The sequence below is a fragment of the Silurus meridionalis genome, chromosome 9, assembly GCF_014805685.1.
Source record: "Silurus meridionalis isolate SWU-2019-XX chromosome 9, ASM1480568v1, whole genome shotgun sequence".
In the NCBI taxonomy this organism is placed as follows: Eukaryota; Metazoa; Chordata; class Actinopteri; order Siluriformes; family Siluridae; genus Silurus; species Silurus meridionalis.
Genome location: NC_060892.1, coordinates 16,771,411 through 16,786,828, shown reverse-complemented (window position 1 = coordinate 16,786,828; position 15,418 = coordinate 16,771,411). Strand labels below are relative to the sequence as shown.

Below are 15,418 nucleotides of genomic sequence, written 5' to 3'. Positions count from 1 at the left end.
TATGTTGCCATTTCCAGGTTAAGAAGTAATAGTCTGCCACTTTTGATGCATTTTCTGTGTGAAATGATTGACAGGCTTTTTCATGTACATATTTTATTTAATGTACAGCACTTTGGCCAATGCAAGAAGTTTTCAAAATTCCTAATTCAGGCAGCAGGTCTACTTGCACAGTGATTTTCATTTTCGAGTTAAATTCTTGGGTTTTGAACAAGTATCGGTTGTGTTAATGGTGCTGACTGATGTGAGGCCTCTGTGCATGTTTATGGCATTTGGCAGACACCCTTATCCAGAGTGACTTACAACTTGCCAGTGGTGACCCAGCAGTGGCAGCATGGTGGTGGAGGAATTTAAACCTGTGAACTTCTGATCCAAAACCCAACACCTTAACCTCTGAGCTATCACCTCCCACACATTGGTTACAGGTGTTCAATGTTTAAAGGACATGTTAAGAAATAAATAGTGGAAAAGAGAGAAAATGACAGAAAGAGGGATAGAGAGAGAGTGAGAGAGAGAAAAAGATGGACTCAAAAGGTTTTGGTTGAGGGGCCTTGTGTTGGGGAATTCTGCTTTGCCCAAACACTAGAAGCATACCAACAGAGCTCACATTGTTTCTCAGTCTCTTCTCAATTGTACAGGACTGAGGCTGTGCCCCTCCTCTTCCCTCTGCTCCTACACCACTATAATAGCAACTGTCTGCCTTTCTACTGTCTACCCATTCTGCTCTCATCTTGTCCTTCTTTCTCAAAAGTCTAAAAGGCCGGCTTTGGGGACGTATTCCTGAAAGCTCAAGGGTGATATCTAAGCAACTATTGTGTCAAGATGTACAAATGGAACAGAAAAAAAACCCAGGAGCATTACATATCCTGGCTAAATTACACTGTTTACGTCTCTACCCTTTAATAATTAAGCATATGGCCCACCATATGTTTTTGTTTCCCTGCGCCCAAGTTTCTTTTCTTCCTGCTGCACATTATGGATCACTTTTAAATGCCAGCACATGTTTTATTGCAGAGGGCAGCATGCGGCGGACAGAGACTGCGTCTCCTGACAAAGAGGCCAGCCATGCGTATTGTGCAGCGCTTTAACAGCAGTGGGTCTAGACTCTCTTGTAAAGGTGTCTCCTCTCATCATCTTTCCTGGAAGGAGACAGACTGGTCAGGAAGCCTCCTCGCTTTTAAAGACGGCATGTTTCTAAGACTCGAGTAATGGTTTGTGACAGGTTAAAGGGGCAGTTGAGTAAAAACATACCAATGCCCAAGAGGGATGAGAACTACAGAGTGAGAAGCCTAGACAGATACCTGAGCTTGAACGTATGGATCACAAAGTCCTGTGAGAATATCCGGGGCACAGTTACCTAGTTTGTGGATCCCGCCCTGCTTTTTTGCCAAACCAGTCCAGAAGACACGTCTACACAATGAATGATGGACAGAGAATCAAAGCAACAGAGACCCCAGTAAACAACTGAACAAGAAGGGGGTCCGGCAAAAAGAGGACCGAAAGGATAAAAGACACTTTGTAGGGGTTTGATTTGTTCTGTCCAACAGCTATTCTCTTAGCCCAAGCCTCCCCCTCTCTTTTCCTTTTCTAATCAAGCGAGCCCTAATTTGAGTTCCAAGTCCTGCAGTGGGGAAAGAGAAGGCAGCTTGTAACTTTGAACGCTCCAAAATGAATGAGAAGGATAAAAAGCATTGAGCACACACACACAAGCACACACACATACACACAGAAGAAAAGAAAAACAGAAAAGAGGGAAAAATAGATGTAAAAACGAATGACAAGGCTCCCTATTCTTTTTCTGGTCTTTGGTAACGACAGCTGAGCCATTATGACCAAATGTGAATAACTTTTGTTTTCCCCAAAAAAATGTCCCAGCACTGGAATTTCTTTGTCTCTCTGTCAGTCAGTCATTGTGGATGTTTCACATATGCTGCAAGTCCATCCTAAGTAAATTGGGAGGGGGGCCGAGTTCGGACGTACGCTGCACATAGCTGGCATGCCTAAAGTGGATGGAGGCTCAGCACTCAGGTTGTTCCACATGAGAAAAGGATGTAACGCAACTCAAAATACACTGGCCCTGTAACACTTTTAACGAGCTCACGTTCACGAGCATACCAAGAAATAACAAAACGTGAACTCCTCTGTCCTGAAAATGTCAGAAGCATAAAAATAAGTTACAACTTTAAGTCTGACTGTTTCAAAGTCACTTGAGACTCCTTGCATCAAGTCAAGTCAAGACAAGTTTATTTCTATAGTGCCTTTTACAACAGACATTGTCTCAAAGCAGCTTTACAGAAGTTTAAGAGTTAAGGTGAATGGGGTGCATTTATCCCTGATGAGCAAGCTATATATCAGCATTATATCTTACAGTGAATTCCACCACATCACAAGTGCAGACATTTTTTATCTGTTTTGAGCAACTTCTGCTGTGCAGGTCAAGGTGAATGAGCTTGAAGGCTGATTTAGAGCATACATGTGGATTGACTCTATGCAATTAATATCTTCATTGGGTCTTCTAATGTATTTTTAATGCTTATGTTGGGAATATTACAACAAATTCTAAACAAACAAACAAAATAAATATTTGCCCAGATAAAAAAAAAAATAGGAACTCTGACACACACACACACACACACACACATATACTCATGCTGTTTGGAGTGATATGGCCTTAAAAGTGCTTTCCTTTCCCCCCGAATTGAAACAATACGAGCGACAGCTGTTTTACCTGGCTGGCAGCCCCTACGCGATGATATAAAACCTTGCTAATCCTGCCAATAAAACTTCATTAACAAGCTTGAGCATGGACGTGCTACCACATGTCAGCATATGGCCTGCACAAGCCATCAATTCAGAAAAAAAAAAAACATTTCAGAGCTACGCTTAAATGCAGCATGAAAGGTAACAGCTTTGCCGGAGCTTGACAGAGGGCGAATGTCTTGTTGAACTAGCGACAAAGAAGACAGTGTAGCCTCAAGCACTTAAACGCAATTAACAGAGCTTGCCAATGCAAATAAGGTTCTGTGATAGCTAGCATGATTTGGGTAAACGTGTGAATGTCCTTGTTTATTATGCGTTTGTGAGCTTTGGACATGGGAGAGGTTCATATGCGGTATGTGTGGAATGATCCCACGTGTTCAGTTTTCTGAAACTTGACTAAGTAGCGCTTAAAAACGAGGTGCCCTTCATGGTGCATTATTATTTCCTGACGATAATCAAACTAACACTATAACCTGAAACAAGTGATTTAGGATTTATCCTGAAACCAAGCTGATGAGACAAATCCATACTCAACATAATGATTCTGGTGCTCAAACTTGGCCAGTGTCGAGAGGCCTTGAGCGTGAGCAATACAAAAAAAAAAAAACGCTAATTCAGCTCTTTTAGCGATACCTTGACATCTTCCTGCTTTTATCACAGACATAGTCCAAAACCTGGCCCCAATTCAAGGCCTTGCTAAATAAAAAAGAATTCAACACTGACTAGAAGAATCGCTCATGTGATTTGATCTGATTGCCTCTGCTGATAGTTAAGTACTTCAGTCACAAAGGATTTGTGTTAAGACTAGACGACTTGTGTCTAAGGTTTCACGCCGGCATAGGAGTTGAAGAAGGGGGACATTTGTGACCTTGGTGTTTGTAATCAAGGGATCTGAGTGTGAGTGTGTGGACTGGATCATTTTTCCCCTCGGGTGTCTATCTCAAGCAAATAATGCACCTCATATGGTTAAAATCCATAAAGGTTTTTAATTACTTTTAGAAAATAATTATTAGGAATCTAATTATTAAAGAATCATAATCACTTATATCCATTTATTTATATGTTTTAAATAGTATATTGTACTTGAAACGTTACAGCAGCTATAAATGTTTTTTTTTTTTCTCTTCTAAACTTAATAAAAACACAGAAGCTGCAAAGAAGTGTTATCTTCTCTGTCCTGAAGATGTCCTAATGTCATAACCTTCCCTCTGACTGTTCCAAAGCTGTCACTGGAGACTCCTTCCTTAAATGTTACATTACATTTATTTCTACTTAGAAAATGCTCCCTTACCAATGCTTATACATGTTTTTAATCTGTTCACATGTTACGACTGAACAAATCAAAGTTATTACTGTAGAATCAACAATGTATTTATATATTTGCAGGAATTTGCAAAAAAATTCTGTCCCAATCAGAATAAAGAATCTGATACAACATTGATAGAAATATGTAAACATAAGCTACTTTAAGTAAAAAAAAAAAAAAAAACAACAACAATGCTGTCCTGAATGGTGGGTTGAAAGCGAATGTTTGTGCGTGTAATTGGCTCACACAAAGGCACGCTTCAAACGTGCAAATTATAAAGCGATAGAGTTTCAGCACCTTAGAGAAATAAGAGTGCAGGCCAGACACTGTGCACGGAAGCTTTGGACATGCTTAATAAATGAAAATATTTGCCAATAAGAATGCTTAAGCATGCGTGTGCCAGTCCGGTGTCCATAGAGGTGATTTTCCTTTGGCCAGAGCTGACTGCGCGTGTGTGTGTTTCCTCTTCTGTTTGTAAGGGTTTTCAGTAGCACCGTGTCGGAGAAGGAGGCGAATCAGAAAACAAGGTGCGCCTTTCTGCAACCCCAACACCACAAGCTAAATCCCTCAATTCATTAGGAGAGCAACGGAGCACGGCTCGACCGGCATTCATCTCGCAAATGTGGTCCAAAGAATAATAATTTACTGTAGCTCATATTTCACTTGGGTACATAAGGCCGAACAGTTTGCCTATTGAGAAAATGCAAAGCATGGCACTTCTGATTCAGCTGAATGGAAGAATATTTTACAGTGGGAGATGGGTGGAGGTGATTTTTTTTCCACCTCTGCATCACTTTTACCCACTCAGTTATTTTTCGATCAGAAACAATGCCTGAGTAAGGCCGTGTGTTTTTTTTACCTGACACTTTCCCACCAATAGAAATTAATATATTACAAAATAAACGCATTACTGACTTATTATTTGTATTTAGATATTTGTGCACAACACTCTGGAAAAATCCTGTCGGCTTAGATGCGGGTGGCGACCTAGCTAGTGTTAGCTAATCACTTCGATTTCAGAAACAGATTCTCACAAATGTATATGTTATGAATAGCATTTTAATTGTAAAAATGGTTTAGGTGGAGCTTTTCCCAGCCTGCTGAGAATGCTTCAAAGATTTTCATTCAATTTTGTCTCAGTTTTTTAGGAAAGAATGAAAAAACATGTACTTTAGAATACAAACCTAGTTTAATGGTTTAGCAGTATAAAAATGTCTATAATTTTGTTTGTATTATAATTACACTTCACAATTTACAGCTGATAATGATGCTTTATGTGAAATAGAAAAAAGTGCAAAGATATGTGGTCCACTTCATTTTCACTCGTAAATTATTTTAATTATTTTTACAAAATTTTAAGGGTTAGAAAGCCACTATGTAAATGTAATAATGATCATAATAATAATAAAAATTTGAAGGTGAGTTATACATTCTTCTTATTATTCTTATTCTTATTATCATTATTATTATTTGTAGTAGTAGTAACAAAGAGGTCTTGTATACCTATTTACCCACTATTTAAATTTTAAGATTTATCATACAAACATAAAAAATGTCTTTGACCAATCAGACATTTTGTTTTCTGCTGATTCAGCAGCATGTTCACATTTTAAAGCCATATGGATCGAATTTCTCATCTCCATCTCTCCACTCTTCTGTTCCTGACACGCTGAACTCATGTGTATGGAGTGTGTACACGTAGCTGGTGATCCGTGTGCCCGCTTTCTCTTTGGGCTGTGCTGTGGCTTGGCCTCGCTCCAGACAGCTTGCCTTTCCTGCTCTGTGGTTTTGTTCAGCAGATTTCGATTCCCCTCCTCACCGTTCCTCCTGACTGACAGCTAAGCTCAGGATGAAAACAAACACGTTGCTTGAGAAGAAGGAATAAAAGCCATCCACAATCGTTTCACTTGCCAGATCTGAATCCCCTGTGCTCCGACCCTCAGAAAAGATTTAGAAGGAATAAAGTGGAGGATCGATGTGTGGAGAATCTTTTCTGCTTTAAAATGCATTTATCTTTAGCTAGATTTAGCTGTTCTGGTAGAATGCTGTTGATTCATTTTCTAGAATATCAGCTCTGACAGTAGTGCAGCTGCAAACAGCATGTTTATTTATAATTAATGCACTCATTCTCTTACTGTATCGTTTCTATATCAGCAGCTTATACGCAGGAGATGTTTAACATTAATGGAAGGAGTCTTCAATGTCAGCACTTTGTAACAGTAAAGCTGTACATTTTCCAACATGCATAACAAGCTGCATTTATTGTCGTATTTACTTATTAACTATCAAAAAAAGTGAAGCTGGTAAGGAAATAATCATTGATAATGGCTATTAAGTATTGCAACCGGGACCAACTTAAGCTAATGTTGCACATAACTATAAACATCACAATTCCGTCACATCGCCGCGTTATTTACAGAGTGTTGTCCTTTCTCACTCATTATTCCTTCTTCAACAGGATCCTTTAGAAGGACCACAGCTGAAAGAATGAAGACGAATGAGCTCTATACACATTCAAGTGGTCGTGAATATTAGCACAGCAAGCGTGTCAATGCTAGTTTTCTGTCAATCTAACTATAAGAATGGAGATCAGTTAAGCTTTCGTTCTGATTGAGCTTCAGAGGGCATGTGAGACACGCGTCCAGAAAAATGTCTGTGTGTGAACAGGGAGAGCAAGTCCAGACACATCATGAGCTAATCAACTTTGTCACTCTGGTGAACCAACAAGTGGTTCATCAGGGGCCAAAAGATGTGAATATATAGTGCCAGACAGAAGGCATTTGTTATTTATTCGTTTATAGAATCCCAAGTGGCACTAAAAAAAAAAGAGTTTGTCCCCCTATGGAAGGGGCAAAAGATATTATCTCACCCCTGTTAATCAGAGAGTATTAACTTATCGTGAGCATCTGTTGGCTCACATATGTGGAACAGGGTAGATCGTCCCTATGATTCAGCATGAGAAGTTGATAACGTGTCTTGGAGGAAACAAGCACTGGCCTTATTATAAAACAAGGAAGAATTAGCTAGTGGGTGGGCAATTTTACAATAAAAATCATTAAATATTTGCAATCTAGATGAAATGGAACAATCTTATAAACACAATATATCAATATATAGGATGTTTATGATTCTGGTACAAATGCAGGAGCTTTTTGAATTCGGAAGAAACTAAAGGAACTCAACTATGCTTTTTCGCCTTCAGACATTTATATGTCACCTTTTTTCAATTGGAGAAATATCAAAAGGGAACTTCTATCATTTCGAGAAAGCATGGGACAACAGAGAGGAACAATGAGCCGAACGCCGAGCATTTCCATCGGTGGCTGACTGAAAGGCGTGCAGTTGGAAGGAGAAATAACAAGGCCAAGCAGGCTGTCATGGCTTTTCATCCTTGTGTGATCCTTTATCTGGCCCTCATCCCTTTTCATGTGAACTTACAGGCATGCATGGCCTCTGTATTGATTTTTTAACTCGACAATTAACGTGGTATCTGATTTATCATTGCACTTTAGATCTTAATCAAATGCTCTGTATATGTGTGTGTGTGTGTGTGTGTGTGGGGTCTATGTCCATGAGTTTTTTTTTTCTCTTCTTTTCTCAGCTTGGTGCCTTTGTTTGTGTTTTAATTAAGCAGACCTTGTGTGTCTCCCCAACCCTGAGCTTCCCTTTTTAATTGCCCGCACTTACATCGGGTCGACTTCAAACGCACGAGAGAGACATTTTGTAACGGGGGAGCACAAAGCAGCCCTTTGAAATGTCTACAGTCATATGAAATGGCACGCTAATTAGAAACCTTAGGCTGCCGGTGTGATATGAAAAGTAGCTCTGTCTGTTTTTTTTTTTCTCTTTTCTTTTTTCCTCTTCTTCTCGTTCTCGTGTGTGTGTGTGTGTGTGTGTGTGTGTGTGTGTGTGTGTGTGTGTGTGTGAGCTCAGAGTGGACGCTTCGCGAAACGTTTTTCATCCTTTTTTATTATACATACCCCCTCCACCCCCGACACCTTCTACCTGCCTTTACCTCTGTGACCTCACACCTCCCCCTTTCCACCCTTTCCGTCCTTTCTTTGCCGTTTATCAAACACAAAAATGCCCTGTAATTTAAAAATATCTGCTTTCAAAAGGGCTAAATCATCTCCCCCCTCCATCATCACCCGCACCCGCCATTTTCCCCGCTTGCACTTTGATCTACGGTGGTGCGCAACACGGTGGGGAAAAGGAGGCACTATGAATTTTTCCGTGACATGATTTACACCTTGAGAGATTCATTAAGGTTATTGGGGATGAATATACCACTAATTAGCATGGCTATTCTTCTTTTTTCTTTCTTTCTGTCTTTATTTTTTTAACTACATGCATTAAATCTAATCTAATCTAATTTAATCCAAAACAAAATATTAACACCAAGGACAAATGTCATGTAATTGTATACAGTGCAAGTATTAAAAGAGCAATGTTAACTAATGTACTGCTATCAATTCTCTGATAGATTACAAGTAGATAGAGGCATAATTATTTATAAAAAGATTGTAGGAACGCTGACAAATTCGACATGGCAAATATGTGATAAACAATATGTGCCTGAGGATGTGTGTATGTCTGTGTTTGTAAAATAAAATGAAATAAAAAAAAAAAAAACAGGGTGTTGGTGAAAGAAAAGAGGAGGAGAGAGAGAGAGACAGAGAGATAGCGATTAAGGAGGGAGGAGAGCAGAGAAAGGCGAATACTGCAGTGTTATCAGAGAGAGCTGGTACTGTGCCTGATGCTGCTGCGTAAACACACGCCTGTAACAGTCGGTGCTAAGACCTGCAGCCATGGGGAAAAAATCTAAGAAAAAAGAAGCTTACCTTCAGTTAGTAGAATTTGTGATATAGAGCTATGATGAACTGAATCGTGATGTATAGAATTGTGATGCATAGAACTGTGATGTATAGAACAGTGATGTATAAAGCTGTGATGAATAGAATTCTGATGTATAAAACTGTGATGTATAGAATTCCAATGTATAAAACTGATGTATAGGATTCTGAAGTATAAAACTGTGATGAATAGAACTGTGGTGTATAAAACTGTGATGTATAGAATTTTGATGTATAAAACTGTGATGAATAGAACTGTGATGTATATAACTGTGATGAATAGAACTGTGATGTATATAACTGTGATGTATATAACTGTGATGAATAGAACTGTGATGAATAGAACTGTGATGTCTATAAATGTGATGAATAGAACTGTGATATATAGAATTCTGATGTATAATACTGTGATGTATACTTTAGTTATGTATACTGTATATTCTCTTTAACTTTATTAGTTAAGTCCACATCTTAACTCTTGACTCTTGCAATGTTGTTGTTATTTTTCCTTTACTGTGCAGTTCAAAATTCAAACACTCTTCTATTAAGGTTCTTTGAAAAGCCACTTTAGTCCACAGTAATCTGCACTAATCTGTTTAACAAACATCCTTCAAAACCCATCAGTCACAAGTATCTTATGGAAACCAGTAACAGATTCATTTATTAATCACTCTTAAAGCTCTTATAAACACTGTCACATACACAGTTGTCTCTTCTTCCTTGTGTAATTCTTTAAGCTGGTAATTAAAACACTTAGGCCTAAACTCGAGGAGAAACAAGTCCAGTGAAAAAGTGACTCCTAAATCCACTTTCTGCATTATTATTATTATTATTATTATTATTATTATTATTATTATTATTATTATTATTATACCAGCGCCAAAGGACAGAACTGTATACTATAATTGTCAGCATTGTCAGTGCTTGGGTGAATAATATTTTGAACTTTTACATACACATAATTGTCATGTTTGTTAAAATTCTTCCTATCATTTTTCACAAACAAATATAAAAGTTCTTTGAGTTCTCTCAGCTCTACACATGCACACACCTCCCACACACACACACACACACACACACACACACACACACACACACACACACACCTCTTAATTTGTGCAAACAGTGATGTGCAGCTTGAAACCAAACCAAACCATACAGTTAACGAATCAAAAGAATCAGTCTGAGACTCCACACACAGACTCATAGGTGTGAAAGTGCTCTAAAAGTGCAGGCCAGGCTCTGATTAGATCCCCAAGGAGGAAAAATATTTCCTATATAGTGTTTTGGATTTCTAATCAATATTATTTTACTAAAAACAAATAAAGTTTCCTTTTTAAAGTAAACAAACCCACCTTGTATCTCTCCCAAGAGCTCACTCGTGTTCAGTCTATCCATTTTCTCTTTCCATTCTTTAGAAAGCAGTTTTTCCATGCAGGACGTTTCTAAAAAAAAAAAAAAAAAAATTGAAAGAAAAGAGGAGAATGTAAGTCGTATATGTGATAAGCAATAGCTCGAACTTGTATAGAATTTACCTACAAAGAAAGACAATGTTACTATTAGTAGTACTATTAAATTTTCTCTTCATTTCACAGCGTGTTTCATGCAGATATTTTTTACATTGGTTTGAAAAGAAGAACTTGAATGGGTCTTGAATGGTTCTGATATAGAATTTTGACCTCAAATCTCCACAAGCTCAGTCCAAAAAAAAAAAAAAATTATATATATATATATATATATATATATATATATATATATATATATATATATATATATTAGTATTCTTTTTTTAGTCAGTAAAAGTCATGGTGTCAGTGCAAGAACACATAACACTGTAAAGGTCAAACAAGCTGTAGAGGATTTTTCTCTAGAATAAACACAGCAGAGCTGGTAATTGAATTAAACGTCCTGACATTATATTCACTGTAATGGTCTGTAATACGAGCGTCACTGAGGTCACCTCCATTTCTCGGCACCAAGGTGAATCCGTCTTTCCCTCGAATGTGAACATCAACGCAGTAAAAATGAACTTTCCTATTATTACAATTTTTGAACAAAATACGATTTTCTAGAATTGTTATAACAATACTTAAATTATTATAAGTTATTTAATTATTACTATTATATAAAAAAAAAAAACACAATGAAATAAATACTGTAAAAACCTAAACTAATTCCAGATACTCAGCCTAAATTGAATGAAAGGAGAGCAGGCTTACAGCTTGAAATATGATAACTCATTGTGCCCTGTCTAGTAGAGAAGGAGAAAATTTCGAATTTTTAAATACAGTAGCAACAGTTACAATAGCTCGGTCACTACATCGAATCCTGTTCTTGAATGAACTTGAGATGTGACCAGCCTGTGTTTTGATATGATTTTAATTCTGAAATGAAAGCTTAGAGAAATATTGACTCTTGCAGTTTTCGCTAAAATCATCAGTCATGTCGAAATAAGCGCTAACATTAAATTAAGGCTGATGCTGGGTTTAGACAGACGTGACAGAATCTTAAATGTTTTTGGAGAGTTGTACAGTATCAGTGTTCAAAAATTGTTTTTCTAGCTCACTGTTTGACAGTTTCTGGCAAGAAAAAAGTGAAATGTAAACTTTATGAGAGAAAAAAAAAAGAAGCATGAACCGGTACAAAGAAAGAGTGGTTCAGTTTCAGCTTGTCATTTTTACTATTTGATTACTATGTTATTTTATTTTTATTTTTTTAACTTCTCATCATATTCCTTTTTTTTCCAAGAAATATTATTTTGCAGCAGGTTAAAAATATTGGTCAAAGATTTTAGTAAAACAAATTATTAATTAATAGGGTGAGTTTTGTTCATTATTATTATTATTATTATTATTATTATTATTATTATTATTATTATTATTTGTAGTAGTATTTGTAGTATGAGTTGTGTCATTAAAAGTATTATATTATTGTTTTATTTTTTGTGTTTTATTATTCAATATTTATTTTTGTATTATTTTATTTAGGTATGACTTTTGTCTCGTAAGGGTTATTTTCAGAATGGTAGCTCCTAAAAGAAACTGTTACCTGAAATAAGGATATATGAAATGATAACTGGTATAAGGTGAACAGAATATTTTCTGAACAGTACTGTATGGGGAATGTCAGCTACAAAAATGTTTAGTCCTTCCATTTTTTGGATACGTTAAAACTTTGGGACAACCCTGATAAACATTTCACCAACGATGTTTTCAACATTCCTTTATCCAGTAGGAAATTTACCAGTAACCTTTTCATATTTGTTTTGCAGGGAACGTAGACATTTTTAGAGGCTAATAATAAGGAAGAAAATCACAATAAAGTCACAGATTTTTGAATACCTGGCTATTTTGAGATTTAAAAACACAAACAATGGATTAATAGATTAAAAAAAAGGAACAAGGATGTTTACTAAATAAATAAATACATATATATATATATATATATATATATATATATATTTACAGAACCAATCCTGGGTTTAATGAGTGAAATGGATTTCCTGTGAGCTCTGGATTAGACTCAGGGCTGGTGATAAGGCCCGATCACGCACACAGGCACTCCAGAGAGACATTAAAGGAGAAGTGGAGGGGCACGGACAGGGCAGGACAGCAATGATGAAAACAATTAACATTTGTCCGGCAGACAATGAATCAGGAGGAGGAATGGTTGGAATCTGCAGAGACACTGTCCGGGGATACTGATAAAGAACACGCTGCTCGACAGGCAGAGCCTCGAAGCCCGGGTCAGGCCGTTCCCATCACACACACATACACACACACACGTGCGCACACGCACACACAAACACCCAAATGTCCTGTCCATTGTAACATACATTATAGTACACACACACACACACATATATATATATATATATATATATATATATATATATATATATATATATATATATATGATTAATCTTATCTTATCTAAACTTAATTGCACATTTTTATCTGTTCTAAACGGACCTTCAATTAAAACTTTTGAATTTTTAATAGTGTAATCAGCATGGCCATGGACAGATATGAATGCTTTATGGAAATGTATGTTTATTATTAGTAAAACCATACTCAACATGAAACATGAAGACAAAATATCCTTGTTTTAAAGTGTTTTTAAGTTATTACCATGTTTTAAGTTACAAAAATCATCAGGACACCAAATGAAACTTTTGTTATGTTTCCACACGGACAGTTTTAATTGCCGGATGTGTGCATCATGGCAAATTTTGGTGCTTTTGAGCAAATTGTGACTTAGATTATTACTCATAATCTTACATTCTGGTGCTAATGTTAGTTCTCACTCTCCAGTGTTTTGTATTGTTTAAAGAAATATAATCACACTCTTGATGTCACCCAAATAAGGATGGGTTCCCCTTTTGAGTCTGGTTTCTTTCAAGGTTTCTTGCTCATAACATCTAAGGGAGTTTTTCCTTGCCACAGTCGCCATGGCTGCTCATTAGAGATAAATACACATTATTCACCGTAATTCTTAAATTCTGTAAAGCTGCTTTGAGACAATGTTGTGAAAGTGCTATAGAAATAACCGACTTGACTTGGAGCGTCAGTAAAACAAATGTTTAGTGATTAAAAAATAACTTTTTGGTGGATTTCTTTTCTTATATCTGAGTATAGAAAGGATGTCGTGAATAAATATGTTGCATTGAAGGTTTTCATTTATTTCCCTTTTATATTTATTTGTTAATATTGTTAATAAAATATGTCAAACAGAAATGCGTGCTGCATTGATCGCTCGTTAATCAAATTTGTGCCTTTAAAATATATTTGCATCAATGCATTATTAACGTGTTCATTTTTTCCTTTGACTGGCACCGGAGATTTCTTCTATAACTGTTACAGATCCCGGATCAACAGTCACACAGTTCTTAATGTTGAGTGTCCACCATACTAGTTCCTGTGAATGATCTGCTACAATAGACACAAAACATATAAAACTGCATTGATTTATATAACCCTGTGATTTGCAACTACACCACTGTCAGGGCTGCTGTTAGAGCAAATGAATCATCTGAACAATCTAGGAATCTACAGGATAACCTGAAATCATCTGTAGCATGATGTTGCCTCAACCATAATGATCAAGAACCAGAAGAAGAAAGGGATAGAGAGCTTCAGGCGCCGCTAGAGCGCACAGTGCTTCATTTATGGCGAACAAAAAGTGAATGATTCAAAATGCATGCTAAAAAGCATCACAGACGTTTGTCGTGGTTGGTGGTGTAAAATCAGAGAACATTCCAGCTCGAACACATCATGGTGCTCATGAGTGTCTCGTGAGAAGCAGCATGTTTTTTAGCACAGTTATTGTATTTATTGTATTCTACATGCAGCTGATCCTCTCGCACAAACTCCACAAATCATGTGAAGTGATGGACGACATCTCCTCCTCATCAAGGAAGTTGTGTAGCAGTTTACTGTGCTCTCATGTTTTTGGGTCACTCTAACACCGTTTCATCTTCATTGAGTGTCTCGCCGCGGTTTGTTTCTTCGACCTGGTGAGAGTTTATGACTGATTCGTGTGTGTCCTGGCAGCACCAGCACACACTCCCCGGGGGTCTGTTGTGACTCTGCTTCTCCTTTACAAGGGCAGAAAGAACTTCCTATGTCAAATTCAGAACTCCATCAACACACGCCATACTCCCATCAGATCAAAACACAGACACTCACACACACACACACACACACACACACACACACACACACACACACACAAAACAAACACAACCACAGATTCTTTCCTTGCAGATGAAAAGATGCAAAAACACAAACTTCCTTTTACGGAACAGGGATGATGGAAAGTGTCCTGAGCGGGTCAAAGAGTTTATGGAAGACTTCCCATATTTTCTTGCTTTCGCCTCCTTTTACTCTCTCTCTCTCTCTCTCTCTCTCTCTCTCTCTCTCTCTCTCTCTCTATCTCTCTATCTCACTCACACACACAAGCACAAACAGCACAGATGCTGCTCCAGCACTTGATCATTAAGCAATGCACCAACTGTTGGAGATAATACGGTGCCAGCTCCCATTCTGCTCCACTCTTCCTCCCTCGAGAGCCCTCGCTCCCTGCACTCCTCCACACACACACACACACACACACACACACACACACACACACACACACACACACATCTGGAATGTGCCAGACCTGCCCTCTGCTCTCTTTTTTACCTGAAAGAAGTGAGGAATTTCCACCGTGTTTGTCTGGTGTGTGTGTGTGTATGTGTGTGTGTGTGTATGTGTGAGTGTGTGTATTAGATTCAGAGGAATGCATCGAAAGCTCAGTGGCTCATCGTTAAACGAAACATCAACAAGGGTCATCTGGGTTGTTTCAAACCACCCTTACAAAAGCTGTTATGGATTTTTTTTTCATTTGAAATTAAAGAATGAATCTTTTCCTGTTTCAACTCCCTGAATTAAAATGGCTTCCTACTCGAGCCGAGCACAGACAGGCACACCCTTAACCATTATACCTGTTCATCATTAAC

General features: G+C 37.5%; 1 protein-coding gene across 8 annotated transcripts in view; it reads right to left on the bottom strand.

Moving 5' to 3' along the window:
• sox6 (SRY-box transcription factor 6) overlaps window positions 1–15,418 on the bottom strand; it is a 167,811-nt gene that overhangs the window by 66,887 nt on the left and 85,506 nt on the right. For all 8 annotated transcript variants that reach the window (XM_046857350.1, XM_046857351.1, XM_046857349.1 and 5 more), the window contains one exon: window positions 10,272–10,361. In XM_046857350.1, the coding sequence (XP_046713306.1) occupies window positions 10,272–10,361 (90 nt within the window). The remainder of the gene's footprint in view (window positions 1–10,271; window positions 10,362–15,418) is intronic.